The 21,706-nt window shown below is 56.3% G+C and overlaps 1 protein-coding gene across 2 annotated transcripts in view; it reads left to right on the forward strand.

Annotated features, from left to right (window-relative positions):
* The first annotated feature begins 1,382 nt into the window (after positions 1-1,382).
* COL26A1 (collagen type XXVI alpha 1 chain) overlaps positions 1,383-21,706 on the forward strand; it is a 184,817-nt gene continuing 164,493 nt past the window's right edge. For both annotated transcript variants that reach the window (XM_058285902.1, XM_058285903.1), the window contains exon 1: positions 1,383-1,588. In XM_058285902.1, the coding sequence (XP_058141885.1) occupies positions 1,431-1,588 (158 nt within the window). In that variant the 5' untranslated portion in view covers positions 1,383-1,430. The remainder of the gene's footprint in view (positions 1,589-21,706) is intronic.

Here is a 21,706-nt window from a genome sequence, read left to right on the forward strand (position 1 = left end):
CAAATCCTTTAGGCCTCGAGGGAGGGATGGAGGGCGAGAGGAAGAAAGTGATCCTCAGCTCAAGTTACATTTCCATTAGGGGGCTGTCCACCCGGAGGTGACCGACCCTGGTTCCAAGATTGAAACTAGGGACTACTGGCTGCCAGTGAGGCCTCGTGGCCTGGGAAGGGTGGATATCACGTTTAAAAGGCCCAGGCAGGGCTCGGAGGGAATTGGATGCATGAGTCTGGGTAGTTTGGGGACGAGGGTGAAGGGGGATGGATATGGTATCTTGAGACATAAACTTGAAACAAGAGGGCAAAAGTCGCAGGAAGGGGCCTTTCACACCATGTGTTCAATAGCATCTTCCAACTTCCTATAAGAACAATCCCACAATTCTACAAAATGTGCTACAATCCCTAAAGTCCTTCCATATTTCATTGTTTCTCTCTAGACCTATAGGCATTTTACAGATGAGACGCTTCTCATTGTTAAAGGGGCAGAGCCAGCCTGAGTGGCTGCTGCCTCTAGGACACCTTTGGGAGAATTAGACAGGGACCCCCCACCCAAGGCGGGCTGGGTTTTGGCTTCCTCCCATCCCTCCCGCAGGGCAGACAAGACCTCCTGGGGCCTGGCTGGTCTTGGGCTCACCATGTGTGATCTGGGACTCTGCTTTCCCAGCTGGAGAAGGTAGACGGTGGGACTCTAGTGAAAAAGGTCACCTTCCTGTGGTCTTTTCCAAATGAGACGCTTCATGAAGCTGTGATTCTAGGCACCAACTTCTCACCCCAAAAAGAGGGTTTCTCCTATTCTCCAGCGACTTCTCAGTTTGCAGAAACAGCGTGCCAGGAGGTGGGTGGAGGTGAGGGGGAAATGGAGGGTTCCTGGGGAGCTGCGAAGTGGTTTGGTTTGGAGCGTCCTGGGCCAGGAGCAGGTGACATGAAGTTTTCTGGCCTGATTTTTCTGAGCCTCAGTTTCCACCTCTGGAAAGTGGGAACGGTACCGGTGTTGTTGGGATCAAGCACGATTGTCCAGGTGAAACTGCCAGACACTGTCTGGGACCCCAAGAGGGCTCGGTTGGGAAGGTTCTCAGGAGTGCGGGGAGCCCGGCGCAAGCTCGGACTTTCGGGGCACGCGGCTCGCTGGGCCCCCGGCGGGGCTCGGAGCCCTGCCCTGCCGCCTCGGCCGCCGCCTCCTGGGCCCCGGGCCGCCGAGGGTTAAAGACAAAGCCCCACGCCCCCTTTGACGGCGCAGAGCCCACCTCGCCGAATTTGAAAAGGCGGCCCTGGAGAGGCGTGGGCGCCCCCCCCCCCCCCAGACGCTCGCAGCTCGGCCCGGGCCCCGCTCGCTCGCCCGCTCGCTCCCTGCGCTCGGTGCCGGCGCGGCGGGCTCGGTGCGGCCGCCGGTGCGCGCCCGAGTGCGCGGGGCGCTGCCCGCGGCAGCCGCGCAAGATGAAGTGGGCGCTGCTCCTGCCCTGGGCGTGCTGCTGCCTGTGCGGGTCGGCGGGGGCCACCGGCTTCCTCTACCCCTTCCCGGCCGCCGCCCTGCAGCAGCACGGCTACCCCGAGCCCGGCGCCGGCTCCCCGGGCAGCGGCTACGCGGGCCGCCGGTGAGTAGCAGCGCGGGGCTGCGCGGGCTGCGGGCGCGGGGGGCCCGGGCCGCGGCGGTCTCCGGCCGCGCCCACCCCTCTTTCTTCCCGTCCTTGCTTTCCCCACCCCTCGCCTCTCGGGCTCCGGGCTCCGAGTCGAGGGGGCCCCCACCTGCGGCCGCGGCCACCCGGGACCCGCGGGCTCCGCGCCTGCACCGCGACCGGCTCACGTGGCTGAGCCGCGCTCACCTGCGCGGCGGCGGCTTTGTGTGCGGGGGTCGCCGGGGGCCGTGCGTCCGGCTCTCCCGCCCTCCGGACCGCGCCGGAGGCACCGGGGAGGAGATTGCGTCTGGCCTTCGGGGCTGGGGCGGCGAGCGACCCTCGGTGGCGGCTGCCCAGGCCCCCCTCCCCCGAGGACGTGGAGCCGAGGGCTCGGTCGCGGAGGAGCGCGGTCACCGAGCCCGCGTCGGGACCCGCGGGCCGCCGGCTCCGCCCGCAGGTGGCGCCCTGCCCGGCCCGGGACCGTCTGGGCCGCGTCCCCCCCCCCACCCGGCCTTTGGGGTGCCTCAGAGCACGCGTCAGCGCCAGGAAAAGTTGCCCAACGCCTCTTTTGCGCAACTCGCTCGAACATGGGGTCCCCAGCCCCCCCCACTAAATGGTAATTACAAGCCACGCTGTCGTAACAGCCCTCTAGAGTCCCCAGGCGCCATCCCTTCCTGGAGCCGGCGCCGGGGTTAGCCATTACACAACTATCCTTCTTTTAATCGAGGAAACTGAGGCCCAGAGAGCGAGCCCCTAGTTCAGTGGCAGGGCCCCCGGCTTCTCTTCTTCGCCCGGACCCTGTGCTTTCTGCCGATTGCTGTCCCTGTCATTAGGAGGAAGTCAAGGGACACGGTCCAGTTCTTTTGTCTCCTGGATGTTTACCAAATCCTGGAGGGCTACCGGGATGAATTCTGGCCGTGTCCTATGACAAGGAGATGGGCTCTTTTGGGCTGGATAAAACGTGCACCTCGTGCTGGAGCCTTCCATTAGGATTTTTCTCCAAACACCCACAGTAGTCTGTCTGGCCCAGCACCCTTCCATATGAGAACAGTCTAAAAAAAAAAAGCTTTTCAAGTTGCAGAATAATATGTATCGTATGATATCATCCATGAAAAAAAATCCAGTCTACATTTAAACAGATAAATACCCTGAAAAAGATTTGTAGGAAACCATTTTCAGCAGTTCCCTATAAGGAAAGGCCTGGAGTTGAATCAGGGAAAGGAATAAAAGGGGACTCCCACTTTTTCCTCTGTGTGCTGTGTCTTGTTTGCATTTTTTGTTTTTACAAGGAGCGTGTATTTATGTATTACTTTTGCAATTAAAAAGCGTGGGAGGGGAAAAAAAGGCCTCTGCAGTCTAGAATGTGCATGCTGCAAGGAGCTGGAGGGGAGGTCTCTGGAAGGGGTGAGTGAGCGGGCACCGGTTTCTGAGGTTCACTGGGTTGGAACTTGGGGACCTGCGCAGAAACCGGGAAAGGATTGTTTTAGTGCAAACAAAAGGAGGCCCAGACAAATGTGGTAATCTTCCAGAACTCTGTCCGCTGGGATTGGAGCTGAGAGAAGGTATAATTAAGTTCAGGAAGGCTCTGGATGAATTTTTTGGGTCATGGATGCCTGAACAGGATTCAGGAGGTGCTAGGGAATCTTGGCCAGGTTCTAGACCCTTGGGTGGCTGCTCCAGAGCACAACCGAGCCCTTCCGTGGAGGCCGGGCATGGCCGTCGCGTGCACCTGCCTCGTGGCTGGGCCTTAACGGGTTCGAGCTGGGCGGCGTGCTGTTGTCTCGTGAGCTAGCAGCCACAGGAGGCCCTTGCTGTTGACGTTCCAGAGCCCAGAAGCAGAGCGCTTGGCGCAGCCCTCGGCAGGGTGCCCTTTGTGGCTTCGGCCTCTGAACTGGCGTGGAGAGTGTGTTTACTGTGGCTTGGTCCCACTGATGGGCAAAGCGACAGGGCTGTGCCTCAGCAAACGGGCTTCCTTGATTTCATTGCTGGTGATCCGTGGGGAGTCTGATTTTCGGATGTGGTTTCTGGTCTCCTTCCTGCGTGTGTGCATGTATGCGTTTGTGCATGTGTGTGCGTGTGCGCGCCCTCCTGTGCCCGCCTTCCTGGGCAGGGTGTCTGGGGGCTCCTTGTCTTCCCCAGGCTGCACTGCTCTAGCTTCTCTGTTGAAGTCCAGGGCGGACCCCTTTGTTCAAGTTATTTTGGCAAATGAGGACCCCCAGTGCCCACCGAAGGCCATTTCCAGTAGGGTCTTGCAGCCCTGTGTATGGGCCACTAATGATTTCTGCCAGCAGTGGGGTCCTTGAGATGCCAAATAAAAGCTGAAGGGACATGCCACATTGTCGGGGGGGGGGTGCTGAACTAAGGGCTGACAACCCCCCACTTCTTTCATTTTACTCCAATAAAGATAACACATTTGTGGAGCACTTTGAAGTACGTGCACTTCGCGCATGCCCACCATCTCTTCAATCCCACCCTTCCTCCCTCCGTCCCTTCCCACCTCCCGCCTTTCCACAGATGTTTACTAGGGGCCTTGCTTATTTTCCCCCCACCTCCATATCCAACCACAAAGTGCCCAAAACAGCAGCCGTGAGCAGTGGTCAAGGAGGGGTGAGGAGAGCAGAGCCCCGCACCCCGTCCCGGCTGCACGACATCCAGCCAGAGGAGGGAGAAGCTAAAATTTGGATAAAAGATAAGACTTGAATATTAATTCTTGCACTGGGAGTGTTCCTCTACGAGCAGCCTTAGTGGACCTTCCTGAGATTCCCTGCACGAGAGGCAACGAGGGCATCAGAGAGCGGATTTGCCGGCGGAGGACGGAGGACCAGGATGGAGTTGCCTTTTGCTGCTGCTGAAGCATGCGGCTCGTTCAGTAAACCAGCTGGTCCTATGCCGGCCTGGGGCCGGAGAACAAATGGAGGCCCACAGACCAGAGGGCTGAATACTCACGGGTTGTGACTTCTGTCCTCCAATCTTGACAAACAGACCTTTGTAAGGACCTGGAGAGCCAGGCTCAGATGAGGAAGTCTTAGACTCCTGGCATTTGGCTCTGGAAAATGGTGGCATGGGAAGAGCCAGCCCCCCCCCCCCCCGCCGCCTTTTCTGCTTATCCCAGCTTCTTCCCACGTTTTGAGGGGCTTCCTACACCTGCTTACAGACCCCTCAACCTGCACAACTAAACTCAGGCCGCACTCTACGCAAACAGTCATGGCTTGGCTCAGGGGCACACGGGGCCTTCAAAAGGGCAGCCCAGAGAGGAGCCCGGGAGGTGGGCTCAGGGCCATTTGCAGGGAAGCTGGGAGGTCTGGGAGGAGGCAGGGGCCTGGGTGGGTACCTCACTTTGGCCCTGTGGACGTGTCACCCCATAGGGAAGGGGCAGGACCCTCTGAAGTTCAGAGCATCGGGTCCATGCTTAAAACTCTGTCCCCTTGGGTTTTGTGCCGGAATTTAGTGCAGGGAGAGCCAACTTGCACTTCCCTTCTTGTCCCACCCTACACCTACATCCAGGGGCACCCTAACCCACCCGAGCCCCCCCCCCCCCCTGCACTCTCCTGCAGGCAGTGGCTTGGCTGCCCTGGGCTCCAGGTGCACATGGTAGTGTGGGCTGCTACATTAGTCAGCCAAAGGGGTGCCGATGCAAAAGACCAGAAATTAGTTGGTTGTTATGAAGGGTATTTATTTGGGGTAGGAGCTTACAGATACCAGGCCATAAAGCATAAGGTACTTCCCTCACCAAAGTCTGTTTTCACGTGTTGGAGCAAGATGGCTGCCGACGTCTGCGAGGGTTCAGGCTTCCTGGGTTCCTCTGGGCTCAGCTCCTCTGTTACCTCCACAAGGTCAGCTGTAGACTATCAGGCAAATGACTCTGTCTCTTTCCCCGGGGTGCCAACGTAAGACTTCAGCATCAAACTCCAACATCAAAACTCCAACATTAAGAACCCTCAACTCTGTCCTTTGCCATGCCTTTTATCTGCGAGTCCCCACCCACCAAGGGGCAGGGACTCAGTGCCCTAATGATGTGGCCCAATCAAAGCCCTAATCCAAACTTAATCATGCCCAGGTACAGACCAGATTACAAACATAATCCAATATCTAATTTTAGAATTCATAACCATATCAAATTGCTACAGCTGCCCTCGGACGGAGAGTGCCTGGGAAGGAGCTTGGCCGTTTGGGAACGGGTTTCCAGGCCCCTGGGTGCCTGGGCGCATCCTACAAGAGGGCATGGGCTCTGGGTGCCGTGCCTCTCGGCTCTGCACACTCCTCACCCTGCGGGCAGGGGCGTGGCCGGGGGAGGGCTAGACGGGCCTACAGAGCACGACCCCAGCCTGCGGGTGCCTCCTGCCCAGGTGTAGGGGCCCTTCTGTGTAAATCTCACCTCTGGGGGAGATGTGGCGGGAGCAAGGATATCTGTACCCCAAATCCTCGGAAGTTGAATGGCCCTCCCCCAAGCCCCCATCAAAAGGGCCGCCTCAGCACGATGGTGCTGAGCCTGCAGTCTCCCCGTGTGGGCCTCCTTCTGGGGTCCCTCCCCTGGGTGACCTCAGACCCATGCTCAAACACAGCCTGGGCTTGGCCAGTTTTGTTGAATGAACTGAGTTGCTGACGTGCGTCCACCAAGTACCCGGTAAGGCTTTGACTCTAGATCAGACGCGGCTTCTACCGAGGAAAGTGTTCTGTAGCATCAGGTCTGGAGGCACTGGGCGGCGGCACGGCTGTGGGCACGCGGACTCCTTCAGAAACTTCCGGAGGCTTCGGGGGAGTGGGCGCCACGCCTCCTCACGTGGGCTTGTCTCTGATCTCGTAGGAATGGGGCCGCGTTCAGGCTTTTATCCGTTTTCACACTGTCCTAAGCAGCGAAGGGATGCAATTGCACATCTGTAACTGCTTCCTCCTCCCTCCCTGCCTCCCTCTCTCCCTCCGTGGCTCCCCACGCACGGGCATTTGAGCAGTGATGCTGCAGGGACTAAGCGGGAACCCCTGCTTGGGTTTCGTGTTCTGCAGTCTCCATCTTGAAGCTCTTAATCCCTTTTTCTTGGGGTTTGTGTTGTGAGTGAGGGCTGATGGGACAGTGGAGCCCGCTGGGGGCATCAGCTCAGGCAAGGGTCTGCCTCTCACCACCTCCCAGGGTTGGGCTCTTAGCTGTTTGCTTCCCACCCCCTGGTACCCCAAGCCCACCTGGCTACCCCCTTTGCATCCCTGCCCAGGGACAGCTGCGTCCTGCGCTGGGCTGGCAGGGCCACGGCGTGTTTAGCAGGGAATTTGGTGGGGGCCGGTCTCTCTCCTGCTCCCCCTCCAGCTACCTATTGCCTCCCACCCAGGAGGTGCAACGCTGGGGTTCACCCGTCTGCAGTAGGATGGCGAGCCCTTGACTTCTCCACCCCTGGCCAGTGCTGTGCTCCAGAGGCTGGCAGGAGGGGGCACCTGGCAGCTGGTGGCCGGGCACCCGCTGCCCACGGGGCTGCAGGTGGGGCCCAGTACCTGGGAGGAGCTGCACTTGCCCCACGAGGATCCCCATACCTGAGGGAGCACGCCACTGCATAGCCAGTAAGTGAAGGTGGAGAGAGAGAGGCAGCAGATGGAAGGAAAAGGCTGTTAGTACAAAGCCTTCCATGGCACAGCTTTCCTACTTTTTGAACAAGTGGCCCTGCTTTTTTCATTTTGCTCTGGGCCGTGCAAATGGTTTAGCCAGCCCTGCACCCCTGATTCCTTACAGAAGCGGGAACACCAGAGGACTGACTTGCCAGGATGAACTGGGGAGGTTAACAAAACATCGCATTTCTGGACCCAAGAATGGCCCAGGAAGTCAAAAAGCTGTCGCTTAATGGCCTCGCGGGTGACTTTCCTGCGCAGCGGGGTTTGGGAAGCACCGCGTTGAGAACAGAGATGTTTGGGGATCTTTCATCCTGAAATACCTGTTATCTGATGATGGAGTCACACACTCGCACACTCCTGAAACGAGTTCCATGAAATTGGTATTCTGTCGATCTCATAAAGGAATGCTTGCCCCGGCTCCGCATTTCCACCCCTGGGCCAGCTGGGAGAAGGAGCAGGTAGAGCTGGATCTCCGGGCGCCCCCGGTCAAGGTGGCTTCTCTCTGGAGTTTCCTTCCTGCTCTTTCAGGAGCTGGGGAGCTTGGTGCGTACCCCCTCACTAAGTGCTTTCCCCATGCCTGGACTCCACCCTCTCCCAGAGCAATCTGCCAGGCTCACTTCCTGCACCTTGCATAGGTGTGTTTGTGGATGCTGTGCACCCCACTTCCCAGGCTCCTTCCCTGCAGACGGAATCACTGCTCCCTCGTCTGTTCCCCAGTGTGGACCCACCCGCCTTGGGCAGGTCGGAGGGCGTGAGCTGGGCCTGTGCCCTGAGCCCTTGCTGCCCGTCACCCACCCCCCGTGCCTTGGGCATGTGAGCTGAAGCAGGCCAGGTGTTCAATCACCCAGCAGCCGCCCAGGCAGGCTGGAGGCCGAGGACTGGAACCTGAGGGCAGGGGGCCCGGCCCAGGGGGCCCGCATGTAGGAGGCTCTCTGCAAACTCGGCTGACGTTCATGATCACATCTGTGGGAAACTTGTTCCTCCAAATGTGCCACCTGCCCTTGCAAGGTCAGACACAGCCTCTGCCCTTGATGGGGTTGGCAGATCCAGGCGCCAGCAGGGACGGTGCAGTGTGGAATTTGCTTGGATACAAATGCGTGTGAAGTGGGTGGCCAGGCAAGCTGTGTCTGGGCACTTGTTTGTCTGGGGGCGTTAGGGAGGATTTCCCTAGAAGTCCGTGTTTGAAGTGGGTCTTGTAGGATGAATAGTTTTCTAGGCAGCGATTGGGGAGGGCATTTCAGGCAGACAGAGCTGCCGTGTCGGGGCTCAGGGGTGTGGCGGCACCTGGTTGCCGTGCTTAATGCTGTCAGTTCAGAATGGCTGGAGTGTGGGTGGCGGGATGGGGACAGCAGAAGGGCAGGCTGGGTGGGCATTTGGAGCCTGGGTGCAAAGCCCATTTTCTGCCCCGCTAAGGAGCTTGGGCCTGCTCTCTAGGCATGGTCGTCGTCAGTCCCGGGCCTCTGCCGCTGGCGTGGAGCCTGGGCAGAGGGAAGGAGACGATGGAGGGAGGCCAGCCAAGAGGAAGTTTCGGGGGTCCTGGAGAGAGCCGCCGAGACCCGGAAGGGGGCAGAGGCTGTGGCCATGGAGCAGAGTGGGGCGGAGCGCTCGCGGGTAGAACTGGGGCATGCGGCCGCTTGGGGGACTGTGAAAGGCAGGGGGAGGTTTCCGAGGGGTCTCGGCTGTCCCCAGCGTGACAGCTGCCGAGGGGCGCGCGGGGGTTGCCGGGGAGCTGGCTGCGCTCGTCCTCGGAACATTGCAGAGACTTTGCAGTGTTTCCCCAGCTTTGAAAGGGAAGCAAAGCAGCGGTGTTGACACATTTTGTGTGTTTGTAAAGTGCTTTTCTTTTCTCTCCGTGGAGTTTTCGCAGCAGAGCCTTAGCATCTAGCCCTGAGCTTGCCCACCTTGGGTGTTCAGTGACTGTGTGTCGAGTGAATGAATGAACAACTAATGAACGAATAATCAAATGCCTCGAACCCTTCTCCTCAGGGAAACCGAGGCAGCAGCCTCCGCCCAGGACAGGGGATCCTTGTTTCCACGAGGCCAGCTCGGGAAGCCTCTTTGAAAGGAGGCACAGAGGCCACTGCTTTAGGGTGGCCTGTTCTTTCGAGTGAGAATGTGGCGGAGAACGGGAACTGCTCCCCAAAACCGCCTGGGACAGCCTCTCTCCAAATGTCTGGCCAGGCATTCCCCTAAAGCCCCAGGGTGTTTTGAATCTCCTTTCTCTTCATCTCTCTCCCTGCCCCCCCAGCTTGTCTGTTGTTTTAAAATCCCTTCCCAGAGAAACAATTCCTACGGCAGTGGGAACGCTGCTGCAGGCTTCTCTTGGCTTGAACTCGCCCGACACTTCATTGCCGCTTCTAGAATATGTGAGCTGGACCCCGACCAAGTCTGCCTGCGGCAGGGGGATAGAGCAACAATAACCGTTGGAGGATTTTCGGGAATGTTCGCACGAAGTGGCCCCGGGGTCCTGTGGACCATCGTGTCGAAATAGACACACGACATCTTGTTCCCTCGGAGCAGGCGGCCACCCCCATCTGTTCGTTCCTGCTCTTCCTTGTCTTGCCTCCCAGGATCCAGGGTCTAAATGCTTCTCTTTGGTGGCCGGGGAGAGACCACCTTGAAACGAGCTGGAGCCCGGCCAGGTTAGCTCTGTGATGCCGGAGAGGGGTGGGCTCCTGCCTCCTGCAGCCCCCCACCCCGGCCACCTGCGGGGCTTTCTCCAGTTGTGCGCTCGCCACGTCCGCTGAGGTGGTGGCCTTTGCTAGCTCCGCTGCGCGTGGCGGTGTTTCATGAGGTTTTTTTTTTCCTAGCAGGTGTGAATGGATGTTGTGAGAAAATCGTGAGAAATGCTTGGCGATGAAATTCAAGAGTTTCCCTTAAAAAAAAAAAAAAGACGGAGCTGGAGTGCCAAGCAGGCTCTGGGGCCCGGCTGGCTGGGGATTGATTCCTGGCTCTTGGTGGCCCCAAGTGACCTAATTGCTCTGTGCCTCAGTTTCCTCATCTGTAAAATGGGGACAATCATAGCATTTACTTGGGAAGGTTGTTCCGGGGGCGTGTGGGAGGGAATATTAAGGAAATGCTTAGAACGATGCGTAGTAAGTGCTCTCTGCGGGCCGGTGACGATGGAGACGTGGATCACGTGGGGTGCAAGCCGCCTTGGGAAGCTTGTGGGTGGGGGGGCTTGACCAGGGGGCACCCCTTTCTGGGGAGCGTTTTGTAAGACTGGAGTTCTGGATCTCATCCCCTGGGAAATGCTGGCCGAGGGGTCAAGGCTAAATGCTCACGCAGGTCTACACTGTGCTTTGGGAGTTGGTCTATACCGCTCTTTGGGAACTGGTCGGTAGCTCGCTCTCCAGGTCAAGTCCAGCCTCACCCTCCGGGACTGCGAGGGCCAGGGGAATAGAGATGTGCCACCTTGTCGTGCTGCCCTGACTCCTTAGAGCCTTGCTCTTAAGTCCAAGGCTGACAGGGGGAGGGCCACACTGCCAGCTGAACCTCGGCTATGGGGTCGGCACAGAGGGGTGGCCCCGGAATCAGGGGGGAAGCGGGGTGGACGGGCCTCTGAGATCCCCAGGCCCATGGCGAGGTCCAAGGTCGAGGAGTTCTGGTGAGACTCGTGGCCCGGGGCGTGTGAGTGCTGGGGGGAGGGGACCCCGCATAGCCCCCGGAGACGGGGTTTTGGGCAGGGGAGAGGCTTTCCCTGGGGAGTCTCACCCGGGGGCCTGCCTGGACTCCCCGGGGCAGCCATGCTCAAGCCAGCCCTTGCCTTCCCTGAGTCGGTGCCTCCGAAGTTCAATGCCGCTAATGGGATCGGACTGGATCAAATGAGAAAATGGGTTTATTTCATAGGCAGCCCAATGATTTTATTTGGACGAGGGCCCCGGCTTCGCTGCTCCCTCCACCTTCTTCCACCTCGCTCCGGAGCAAGGCTGGAGAGGCGCCCACCCGCGTGCAGGGAGAGCCATTTGCTCCGAGTGTGTGTGTGTTGCTTGCACCTGCATTGGGCCTCAGTTTTGTAGCCCACACATTTTGTGTCTGGTGCCCCATCTCCCTTCCTTCTTCTGGAAGGGCCCCAGGAGCCCTCTAGGTCCAGCGCTCCGAAGGCCCTTCCTTGTTTGCAGTCTCCGTGCAAGGTTTTACCTCCCCCACCCAGCGGGGAGTCTCTGGGGTCATGCCCATCAAAGGCTGCGCGTGGGGCCTCGCGGCCCCTGGAGGTACCCGGGCCTGGGGGACACCCAAGTCTCGCTTGGGCGCCACCCGCAAGTGTGGTCAGGAAGCCTTTGTGGAGAAGGGGCGATTTCCTTGGGATTTGGCCCTGGCGGTCTGCGCCTGGCCAGTTGCCTTCGGCATCTGACATTTTTGTCAGTTCCTGCCCCCCTGGAAGGGCTCCTCTTCCCTCTTCCTGCCCCTGGGGATTGACTCGGCCCACGGCCTGCGGAGCCTCTGAGCTCCCAGCGCAGCCTGCCCCAGCCCCCGTGGCTTCCGCAGTTGCAGGCCTCCACGGGGTTTCCTGCAGCGCTTGCCAGCCTCTTCTCTCTTTTGTTCCATGGCCGAGGATGACAATTAGCTCAGACTCTGGCTCTTCAGAAACAGCTCTGAACGTGTGTTCCTGCTGGAAGAGGCAGCTGAGCAGGAAGGAAGACCCTGCCTCACCTGCTCCCTCTCCCTGGGTGCTCTGCTCACCCTGGCTGCTTTATTTTTAAAGATTTATTTATTTATTTCCCCCCCTTGCGGCTTGTTGTTTTGCAGTCTGTTCTCTGTGTCCATTCGCTGTGCATTCTTCTGTGTCTGCTTGTATCCCTTTGTTGTGTCATCTTGCTGTGCCAGCTTTCCGCGGGTGCCGGCCATCAGCTCTCCACAGCGCATGGGCCAGTTGCCTTCAGAAGGAGGCCCCAGGATGCGAACCCAGGGTCTCCTGTATGGTAGACAGGAGCCCAACTGATTGAGCCACAGCCGCTTCCCTGCCTTATTATTTATTTATTTATTTACTTATTTTTAAAGACTTTTTTTTAACACCCCACCCCCCATCCCGAGATGGCTCCCTTATCTGTCTGCTTGTTGTCTGCTTGTCTTCTTTAGGAGGCACCGGGAACTGAACCCAGGACTTCCCATGTGGGAGGTGAGTGCCCAACTGCTTCGAGCTGTTTCCGCTCCCTGCTGGTTGTGGCGTCTGCTGGTTGTGTCATCTGCTCCTTGTGGTGGAGCATCTTGCTGGTTGCAGCGTCTGCTGGTTGTGGCATCTGCTCGTTGTGACATCTGCTCTTTGCAGTATCTGCTCTTCTTTAGGAGGCATTGGGGACTGAACCTGGGATGTCCCATGTGGGAGGCAGGCACCCAATTGCTTGAGCCACATGTGTTTCTACCCTGGCTGCCTTTTAATGCCAAACTCCTTCCTGCCCCAGGGCCTTTGCACTTACTGCTGCCCTTGCCTTGAGCAGTCTTTGCTTTCCCATGGTCTGGTTAGCATCTGCTCAAACCTCAGAGCTCTGCTTAAACTTCCCATCTTTAGGGAACAAGATAAGGTCAGTCCCCTTTGTTAAATGTTCCCAGAGTTTGTTTACTTCTTGGAGGCCCATAACAATTGTAAGTAAAGCCCACAACTAATTGATTGATAATTAGCTAACGATTATCTACCCTGAGACCTGAAGTTCTCCCAAGGCAGGGATTTTGTCCATCATGTTTGGCGCCGTATCTCCAGTTTCTTGCAAAGCCTGGATTACAGAGGGCCTGGGAAAGGACTAGCCGCTCTGCAAGCTGTCTTAGTTTCCTACGGTTGCTCTAACAAATTACCGTAAATTTAGTGCCTTAAAACCCCCCACAAATTTATTATCTTATGGTTCTGGAGGCCACAAGCCCCAAATGGGCCTCCCTGGGCCAAATCGAGGGGTTGGCAGGGCTGGTCCCCTTCGGAGGCCCCCGTGGGGGGAGTCCGTTTCCTTGCCCTCTGCAGCTTCAAGAGACTGCGGCGTCCCTCCCTCCACCTGCTCGTCCTCTCTTTCCATCGTCGCATCTCCTCCCTCTGACTCTGAGGACCCCTGTGCTTACATCGGGGCCACCCAGCTCATCCAGGATGACCCTTAACTTAATCGCGGCTGCCAAGTCCCCTTTACCATGTAGTCACAGGTTCTGGGGATTAGAGCCTGGACATCTTTGGGGGCCATCATTCAGCCTGCCCCCCTCCCGAAGCAGAAATGGAACGGGAGAGTTAGACCAGACATTGAGGGCCTTGCAGGGCTGGGCTGTCCTCAACCCCGAGAGGTCGGTGTGAAGACTGAAAGGGGCTTCGCGCACAGCAAGCTCCACTCTGCGTGAGCCTCAGCCCTGCGTGAAGGTCGTGAGGACGGCGTGGCTCCCACCCAGGGCCTGGCGTAGGCTGCCAGGTGGGGATCGGATCTGAGTTTCTTCCTTCCGGATGTTTACTTCCCTCCTATCTTTATTGAATAATCCATCATTCCCTGCTAATTTGACATGCCATTTTTTTATTGTATTTGAACTTCCTTTGTATACATGATCCTTTTTTTTTAAAGATTTTTAAAAAAATTTATTTTTCTTCCCCCCCGCCCCCGTGTCCATTCGCTGTGCTCTTCTGTGACCACTTCCATCCTTATCAGCGGCACCAGGAAACTACGTTTCTTTTTGTTGTGTCATCTTGTGTCAGTTCTCCGTGTGTGGCACCATTCCTGGGCAGGCTGCACTTTCTTTCGCACTGGGTGGCTCTCTTTACGGGGTGCACTCCCTGTGCGTGGGGCTCCCTTACGCGGGGGACACCCCTGCATGGCAGGGCACTCCTTGCGCGCATCAGCACTGCGCATGGGCCAGCTCCACACGGGTCAAGGAGGCCCGGGGTTTGAACCACCCACCTCCCATGTGGTAGGTGGACACCCTATCCATTGAGCCAAATCCACTTCCCAATCCTTTTTTTTCTGAACTCTTAATTTCTACCGAACTCTTTATCTGACCTGGTGCCAAAACCACATTGTTTTAATCACTGTATCTTTATCATATGTTTTGCTAACCGGTAGAGCAATTCCTCCTTCACTGTTCATCTTTATCAAACTACTCTTAGCTTTTCTTGTACATTTTCTCTTTGGGGTGAAGTTTAGAATCACCTTTTTTCCCCCAGTCCTATAAAAAAATGCTGTTGGGAGGTCGACCTGGGCTGTGTTGAATTAATGGATTAATGGAATGAAATGTTTAGGATATCGTGTTCTTTTCAGGAACAAGATATACTGCTCCATTTATTCAGTTTTCCTTGTGAGATTTATTCTTAGGCATTTTATGGTTTTTATTGCTGTCGTGAATGGTTTCATTTGTTCCTTGACATTTCTAAATGTTTATGGCTGGCAAGTAGGAAAGCTGCTGATTTGGGGCATGTTGGTCTTGTGTCCAGCTACCTTCATGAATTTTTTTTTTAAACTTTTAAACTTTGAAATAATTTCAAACTTACAGACCAGTTGCAGAAATAATACAAACCCCATACAGAGGCCTTCAACCCCAGATCCCCAGATCCCCCAATTTTAATGGTTTGCCACATTTTCTCTATCATTCTACCTGCCCCCACAGCCCCATCTACCTGTCTGTTTTCTGGACATTTGAGTGCAGGTTGTACGCAGCATGCTCCTTGAACACACAATACTGCTGTGTACAGTTCCTGAGAAAGTATATTTACTTAGGTAACCACCTTAAATTGTTATCAAGTCCAAGAAATTTAACATGGGTGTAAAACTCACAGCCCATATTCCAGTTTCTTCGTATGTCCCAATAATGTCCTTTGAGCCCTTTTCCCTCCTTTATTAGGTCTCATCCTGGATCATGTACTGCATTCAGTTGTCATTGCTTCTTTTTTTTTTTTTTTAAAGATTTATTTATTTTTTATTTATTTAATCCCCCTCCCCTCCCCCGGTTGTCTGTTTTCTGTGTCTTTTTGCTGCGTCTTGTTTCTCTGTCCGGTTCTGTTGTCGTCAGCGGCACGGGAAGTGTGGGCGGCGCCATTCCTCGGCAGGCTGCTCCCTCCTTCGCGCTGGGCGGCTCTCCTTATGGGTGCACTCCTTGCGCGTGGGGCTCCCCTACGCGGGGGACACCCCTGTGTGGGGCGGCACTCCTTGCGCGCATCAGCACTGCGCATGGGCCAGCTCCACACGGGTCAAGGAGGCCCGGGGCTTGAACCGCAGGCCTCCCATGTGGTAGACGGACGCCCTAACCACTGGGCCAAAATCCGTTTCCCTGTCATTGCTTCTTTAGTTGCTTTTTTTTTAAACTGTGGGAATATATATACAGCATAGACTTCCCCATCTCAACCCCTCTCAAGCATACAATTCGGTGGATGAGTACCATTCCTAAGTTGTGCTACCCTTACCACCATGCAACCCAAAACTTCCTCCTCACCCCTAGCTGAAGCATTTTATGCATTTGACTATTTTTAAAACGTTATTTCAGTGGTTTTTCAGGTGGTTCTCTAGCGTTTGGGGGATCCTACAGTCTCCCAGTTGTGTGTGTGCTGTGTGTGTCTCTTGGTCATTGTGTAATGCCGAAAGGCTGTCTGGGCTTGAAAGATGGGGCTTTCTTTTTCCTGCCAAAGGCTGGGAGAGCTAGAGGGCTCAGAGTGAGAGAAGAGGGCTTTGGAACGGGCATGGTGTTTTGGTGCCAGGGCGTCTTCTCTGCTCCTTGTTTACCCTGAAGTGAGGCAGATGGGGAAGGAGGCCGGGCGAGTTAGAGGACGAAGGGGCCGGCAACTTCCTCCTTGGTTTAGAGGGAGAATTTTCCTTTTGATTCAGAGGCTTAGCTTCCTTTCCTCCTGTGCACCTCTCCCTATGTATTAAATAAAGAGGCTAATGGTTTCTAGACTCCTTGGACCAGGCGTTTATACTTGAGGCTAAATTGCTTTTTGCCGTTGTCTCCAGCCCTCCCACCACCATGACCAACGACAGCCCGTTTTGCCTGAAGCAGTCCTGGACCCAGCCCGGGCGCTCCCAGCGTCCACTTGCCTTTCCTCCTCCTTCAGATCAGAGCCCAGCCCCTGTGCGAGGGGCGCCGGGTGCCAGCTGGGGGTGAGGAGTAGGGGGCTTCCTTCCTCTGCCTGCCCAGCTTGGCTTCCGCTGGGGAATGCAGTTAAAGTGGAGACCACCGGCCAGCCTCATGGGTCGAGCCAAGAACACAGACCTGTGTCCCTCCACACAGGAGCCCGGGGAGTGGGGCCGCCAAAAAAGCCCCAGGCGGCCCGCGCCTTCCCCAGGATGCCCGAGCCGTGTTTGCAACAGGCACGGATGCTTTGTAAGCGCCTGATGCTAACTCTGCGTTAGGCCGGGAGTTAGCGTCCTGCAGCCTCCTGGGGCTGGCGCTGGCCGGGTGGTCCGGCGCCTGTGCCTCCTGCTTGTTGGTGTAGTTGTGGGGTAATCGCCCTGATTTGGCCGGACACAGGGAGGGTCAAAACTGAGTGTGGCATCTTGGGACACCCTGGCAGGGCCGCTTAGTGGGGACAGGGATTATCTCGTTCACTCTATCCCTGGCACCTGCCACGTTGCATATGGTCCAAATCAGTGTGCTAGACCCAGAAGCCAATCTGGAGCCAGAAATAGGTGCTGAAGCTGAGTCTGTTCGTGCTGGGTGGGCATCCGCTGACTGTGGGTGGGCGGCTCGGTCAGCGTGGAGAGGACGTGGGCTGGGGTGCTTGGGTGGGGCTGGAAGCCCGCACTCGGCCTTTGGAGTCAGGCAGGCTTAGGTCAGAACCTTGGCTTGCCCAGTAGCTGAGGGCAAGTTACTTTTAACTTCTCTGGGCATCAGTTTACCCATCTGCAAGATGGGACCCATCGTAGCCCGTTGACAGGGTTGTGGGAGCATCCCATGAGCCTTTGAATCAGGGCTGCGCGCTGAGCGAGCAGCGCCCCCTGCAGGTGGCGGTGCCACAGCATGGGTGCCCTGCCTTGCCTGGCCCTGGCTTCCTGTGCTTGCTGCCCTTAGACAGCTTTGCCTGCCCCAGGCTAGAGGCGCGCAGCTCACCCAGGAGCTCATGGGACTAGACCCTAACCTGGAGGGAACCGGGGAGGGAAGGCTGGACGCGGTGTGCGGCTCGGGCCATTGCTTGAGCAAAGGCCTTGGCAGGGAGGCGCAGCGTTCTGCCTGGCCGTTGGCAGGAAGGTGGTAGCGCTGGAAAGTGCCTGCTGGGCCTGGCCTGGGCAGCTGCCCGCGGGGACAGCTGTCTCGGCTTCGGACACAGGATCCGCCTCGAGATTAATAACAGAGCCTGGCCCTGCCCCGCGGGGCGCCGAGAGGGGCTTGGGTTACCGCGCACCAGGAAACACGCCTTCCCTTCCTGACAGCGGGTGGGCAGCGCGCAGGATGGATGGGCTCTCGGGGCCCGGGGCCGGGGGGGCACCGGGCAAGGCGGCTGACTGCCGGCCGAGCCCGACTCGCCCCCACGGGACGCAAGCCGACCCTCCCAGGAGCCGGTCGCCTTCCGCCGGACACGAAATCGGCACGAGCTGGCCTCCAGGAATGACGTGGGGAGTTGGGAATGGAAACCAAATGTTGGCGCCAGGTAGAGCAAGCTGGTTGCCCGGCACAGATGTTTAGGTAAAAGGGGTCCGACTCGTTTGCTTTCAACAAAGTTTGTTTTTTTTCCCCCGATCGTATTTATTATAGCAAACTTGGAAAATATGGAAAAGTGGAAAGAAGGACATCATTCACATTTCGCGTTGGAGAGGCAACCACTGTCGGCCTCTGGGTGTATTTCCTCTCGGTCTTTGCTCTGTGCTGGCTTCTTATTTGTTGATTTGTCTCTTTGCAGGGTTGAGCTCACAGGCTCTCTGAAGGAGGATGGCCAGGATGTTTCGTTTGGGGACCTGCCTTTTCCATTTAACATGTTTGGCCCAAAGGCCCTGGGAGGCTGCCCCCATCCATTCCGCGGACATTTCCAGATGCCCACGGTTTAGAGGGGCCGGCGTCCGCTGCCGAGGAGCGCAGACCATCTAGAAAGGGCCACCACTGGCCAAGTCCAGTGGGGGAGAATTTCTGGACTCACAAAGATCTGGCTGGACAAAGGGGCCCTGGGGAAGCAGGGGCGTCCTGAAGGGGGGGGTTGCGGCGTTTGGGGGGGGATCTCCAGGAGGAGGCAGAGATGGGAGAGGCAGAGGAGAGGGAATGAGCCAAGGCCCGACGAGGGGCTGGAGGGCAGAGGCGTGGCAGCGGCCCCGCTGAGAACACGAGGCGGGAAGCAAGGACGGAGGGGAGAGGGGAGGGTGGCCTGCCCGGCCATGGAGCTTGTGGTTCATCCCTGGGCGGTGAGGAGCCAGGCGAGGCCCGACGTGCTCCGCGGGCGGCAAATGCCAGAGCCACGTGGGGCTTTATTTTCGGCCGCCGCACCCTCCCGACGCCCTCCCTCCTTGCCCGTGGAGGCCGAGGAGAGCGTTGGCACTCAGGAGTAAGACGGTAGCATGGTGACCCGGAGTCTCACCCTCGGTTTGAGTCCCGCTTCTCCCACTCACCAGCTGTGGGACCTCGCGATGTCATTTCTAGCCCACGAGCCTCAATTTCCCCATCTGAAGGGGTAGACAGCCATCCTTTCCACCTCAAAGCTGGAGGCGAAATTTAAACCGGAAAAGTCTTTAACGCCCACGGCTTTATTCCTACTGGCTCACATATTTAAAATTTTACCTTTGGTTATTATTTTTATTTTATTTACTAAAGTTGTGCATGCACATAGTTTAAAGCATCAGATAGCTCTACAAGACTTCTAGTGAAAAATAGCAGCTCTCTCTCTCTCCCTCTCCATTTTCCTGCTCTACCAAAGACAATTTTTTTTTTTTTTAATGTTCGCGGCTACATCTCTAAAAAACAGAGCTGTATTGCTACATCTCGAGTTTTCCATCTTAGGCTTAGGTATTGCCTCTCTACTGTGGAAGCATCCTCCACACACACCTGCCCCTCCACTCCCTGAACATTTCCTGTCTCTCCGTTCTCTCAAAAACACTGCATTTATATCATCATTCTGGTCAGCTCGATATTCGGGTGTTACATCCTATGTGTAGTGATTGCTGAGCCATGGAGGGCGCTAGACTGGCTTTTCCTTTTCCTGCACACTTTTAAAAAAAATTAATTTATTGAAGTATATCACTCATACAAACACATACAAAAACAGTAAGTATATAGGAATAGTTGTGAACTTACAAAACCAACATATATAACATCATACAGGACTCTCACAACTCACTCATCACCAATAACTTGCATTATTGTTAAACCTTTTTAACTAACCATTAAAGAGCATTGTCAAAATATTACTGCTAACCAAAGTATTTTCTCCCAAGCAACCCCATTATTACTATCTGTGTATCATTTATACATGAACATACATAAACAATTAAGTATATAGTAAAAGGCTGTGAACCCACAAAGCAGACATGCCTAACATCATACAGGGGTTCCATACATCAGCTCTCCACCAACACCTTGCGTTGTTGTGAAATGTTTGTTACAAATTCTGAAAGAATGTTGTCAGAATCTTACTACTAATCATAGTCCTTATCTTACATTTGGTGTGTTTTTTCCCAAACCCACCCTACTGTTATTTTTTAAATATGTTTTTTATGACAGAAGTTGTAAACTTGTTAAATCGTCATGCACATGTCCTGCACACCTTTTTTACCCTCCTTGTTTTTGTTTGCTTAGCTTCCTACGTAGTTATTCATCTCTGGAGTCTCACCCGGTTGCTCCCTGGGCCTTCTGATCTGCTGAGACTGGGCTGGTTGAAGCTGATAATCTCAGAATCCTTCCTGACGAACATCCTGAGATTTCTTTACCACAGTCCTCTCCCTTGGGTTGGACGCCTCGTGTCCTGCAACTCATATCCACTATTTTTGGTTTACTCCTTCATTTGGTTGGAGCACATCCTTCAGTCATTCCTTAATGTATGAAGCCTGGGGCTAGGAATTCTCTGCCAGAGCCAAGCTAGAGACATTGTCCTGTTTCTCCACGTACCTCTGCCATGGGGCCTTCCAGGGGCTTCCTCTTCATACCAGGGTCTCCCACCCACCCACCCAGGCCAGGTGGCCCCAGATCCGTCAGCCACGGCAATGCTAGTTGATCCCTATGAATTCATGTCTTCTATTAGTTTCTGGCCTCCTTTTGTTTCTCTTTAGCTTAGCCATGAATTAAATAATACACATTTTTTTACTCGATATTTTAAGTAGCCGCCTTAGTTGTGCTGAAGCAGGAAGGCTCTTGGGATCAAGACAAGGGCGTTGGTGGGGGGGGGGGCTGGGAGCAGAGACCATGGGGAAGATGAGAACCTGAACCTGGCTCCAGCAGCCCCAGGTAGGGAAACTCTCCTGCTTGTGCAGGGAATTCACACTTGAATGCTCTCTGTGGGCCTGGAGTGCTGGGAACTATGGGTCCACTGAGGCAAATGCCCTATAGCCCAGGGGCTCAGATCAGGGAGGGGGCATGAGTCACCCACTGAGAGCCAAGACCCACCGTGCCTGGGGCTACAAACACCGTGCTGGCATCCTAGAGTAAAATCAGGTAAATAAAGGATGCACGAAGAAGTGCCTGGTTTGCTTCTGCGGGGAAACTGAGGCAGTTGCCCCCTCCTCTAGACCTGACTGTAATTTCGAGGGATCCGGGAGCTTCGTTCCCCACAAGCCAGCTTTCTGGAGCAGCTTTTATTTTATTTCATTTTATTTTTAAAAGATTTATTTATTTATTTAATTGCCCCCCGCCCCCCCCCCCCCCCGGTTGTCTGTTCTCTGAGTCTATTTGCTGCGTCTTGTTTCTTTGTCTGCTTCTGTGGTCATCAGCGGCACGGGAAGTGTGGGTGGTGCCATTCCTGGGCAGGCTGCACTTTCTTTCCCGCTGGGCGGCTCTCCCTACAGGGCGCACTCCTTGCGTGTGGGGCTCCCCTACGCGGGGGACACCCCTGCGTGGCAGGGCACTCCTTGCGCGCATCAACACTGCGCATGGGCCAGCTCCACACGGGTCAAGGAGGCCCGGGGTTTGAACCGCGGACCTCCCATGTGGTAGACGGACGCCCTAACCACTGGGCCAAATCCATTTCCCTGGAGCAGCTTTTAAAGAAGCTGTGGAGGCTCCCGGCTTTAGACCCTTCTCCCTTGGAAGTAGGAGTGTGGGGAGAAGGAGGCGTCCTGAAAATCCCCAGGGCCCCCTCCGTGAGCGGATCTGGGCGGTGAAGGCAGCTGCAGGGGCCGCCGGGCAGGCTGTGTGGGGAGGGGAGGCCTTGCCGTGGTGCTCGCCAGCCCCTCCTTGCCCTGTGCCCTTTGTCCCGGTCCCGCCTCCCGGGCCTGACCCTCTAACGAAAGCCGCCTGGGCAGGGGTCAGCGCTGCCCCCGTGGTTCCAGAAGCCTCATCGGGGGCCGAGCAGCGGAAGGAAGGGCTCTCAGGGGAGGCCCCACTCAGAGCTGGAGCAGATGGCGAAGGAAAACACGGCTCTCTTTTGCCTCCCTGGGGCGTGCGGATCGGGTGTAAGACAGGAGTGTGCGGGGTGGGGAGGGGTGC

The sequence above is a fragment of the Dasypus novemcinctus genome, chromosome 23 (assembly GCF_030445035.2).
Source record: "Dasypus novemcinctus isolate mDasNov1 chromosome 23, mDasNov1.1.hap2, whole genome shotgun sequence".
Classification (NCBI taxonomy): domain Eukaryota; kingdom Metazoa; phylum Chordata; class Mammalia; order Cingulata; family Dasypodidae; genus Dasypus; species Dasypus novemcinctus.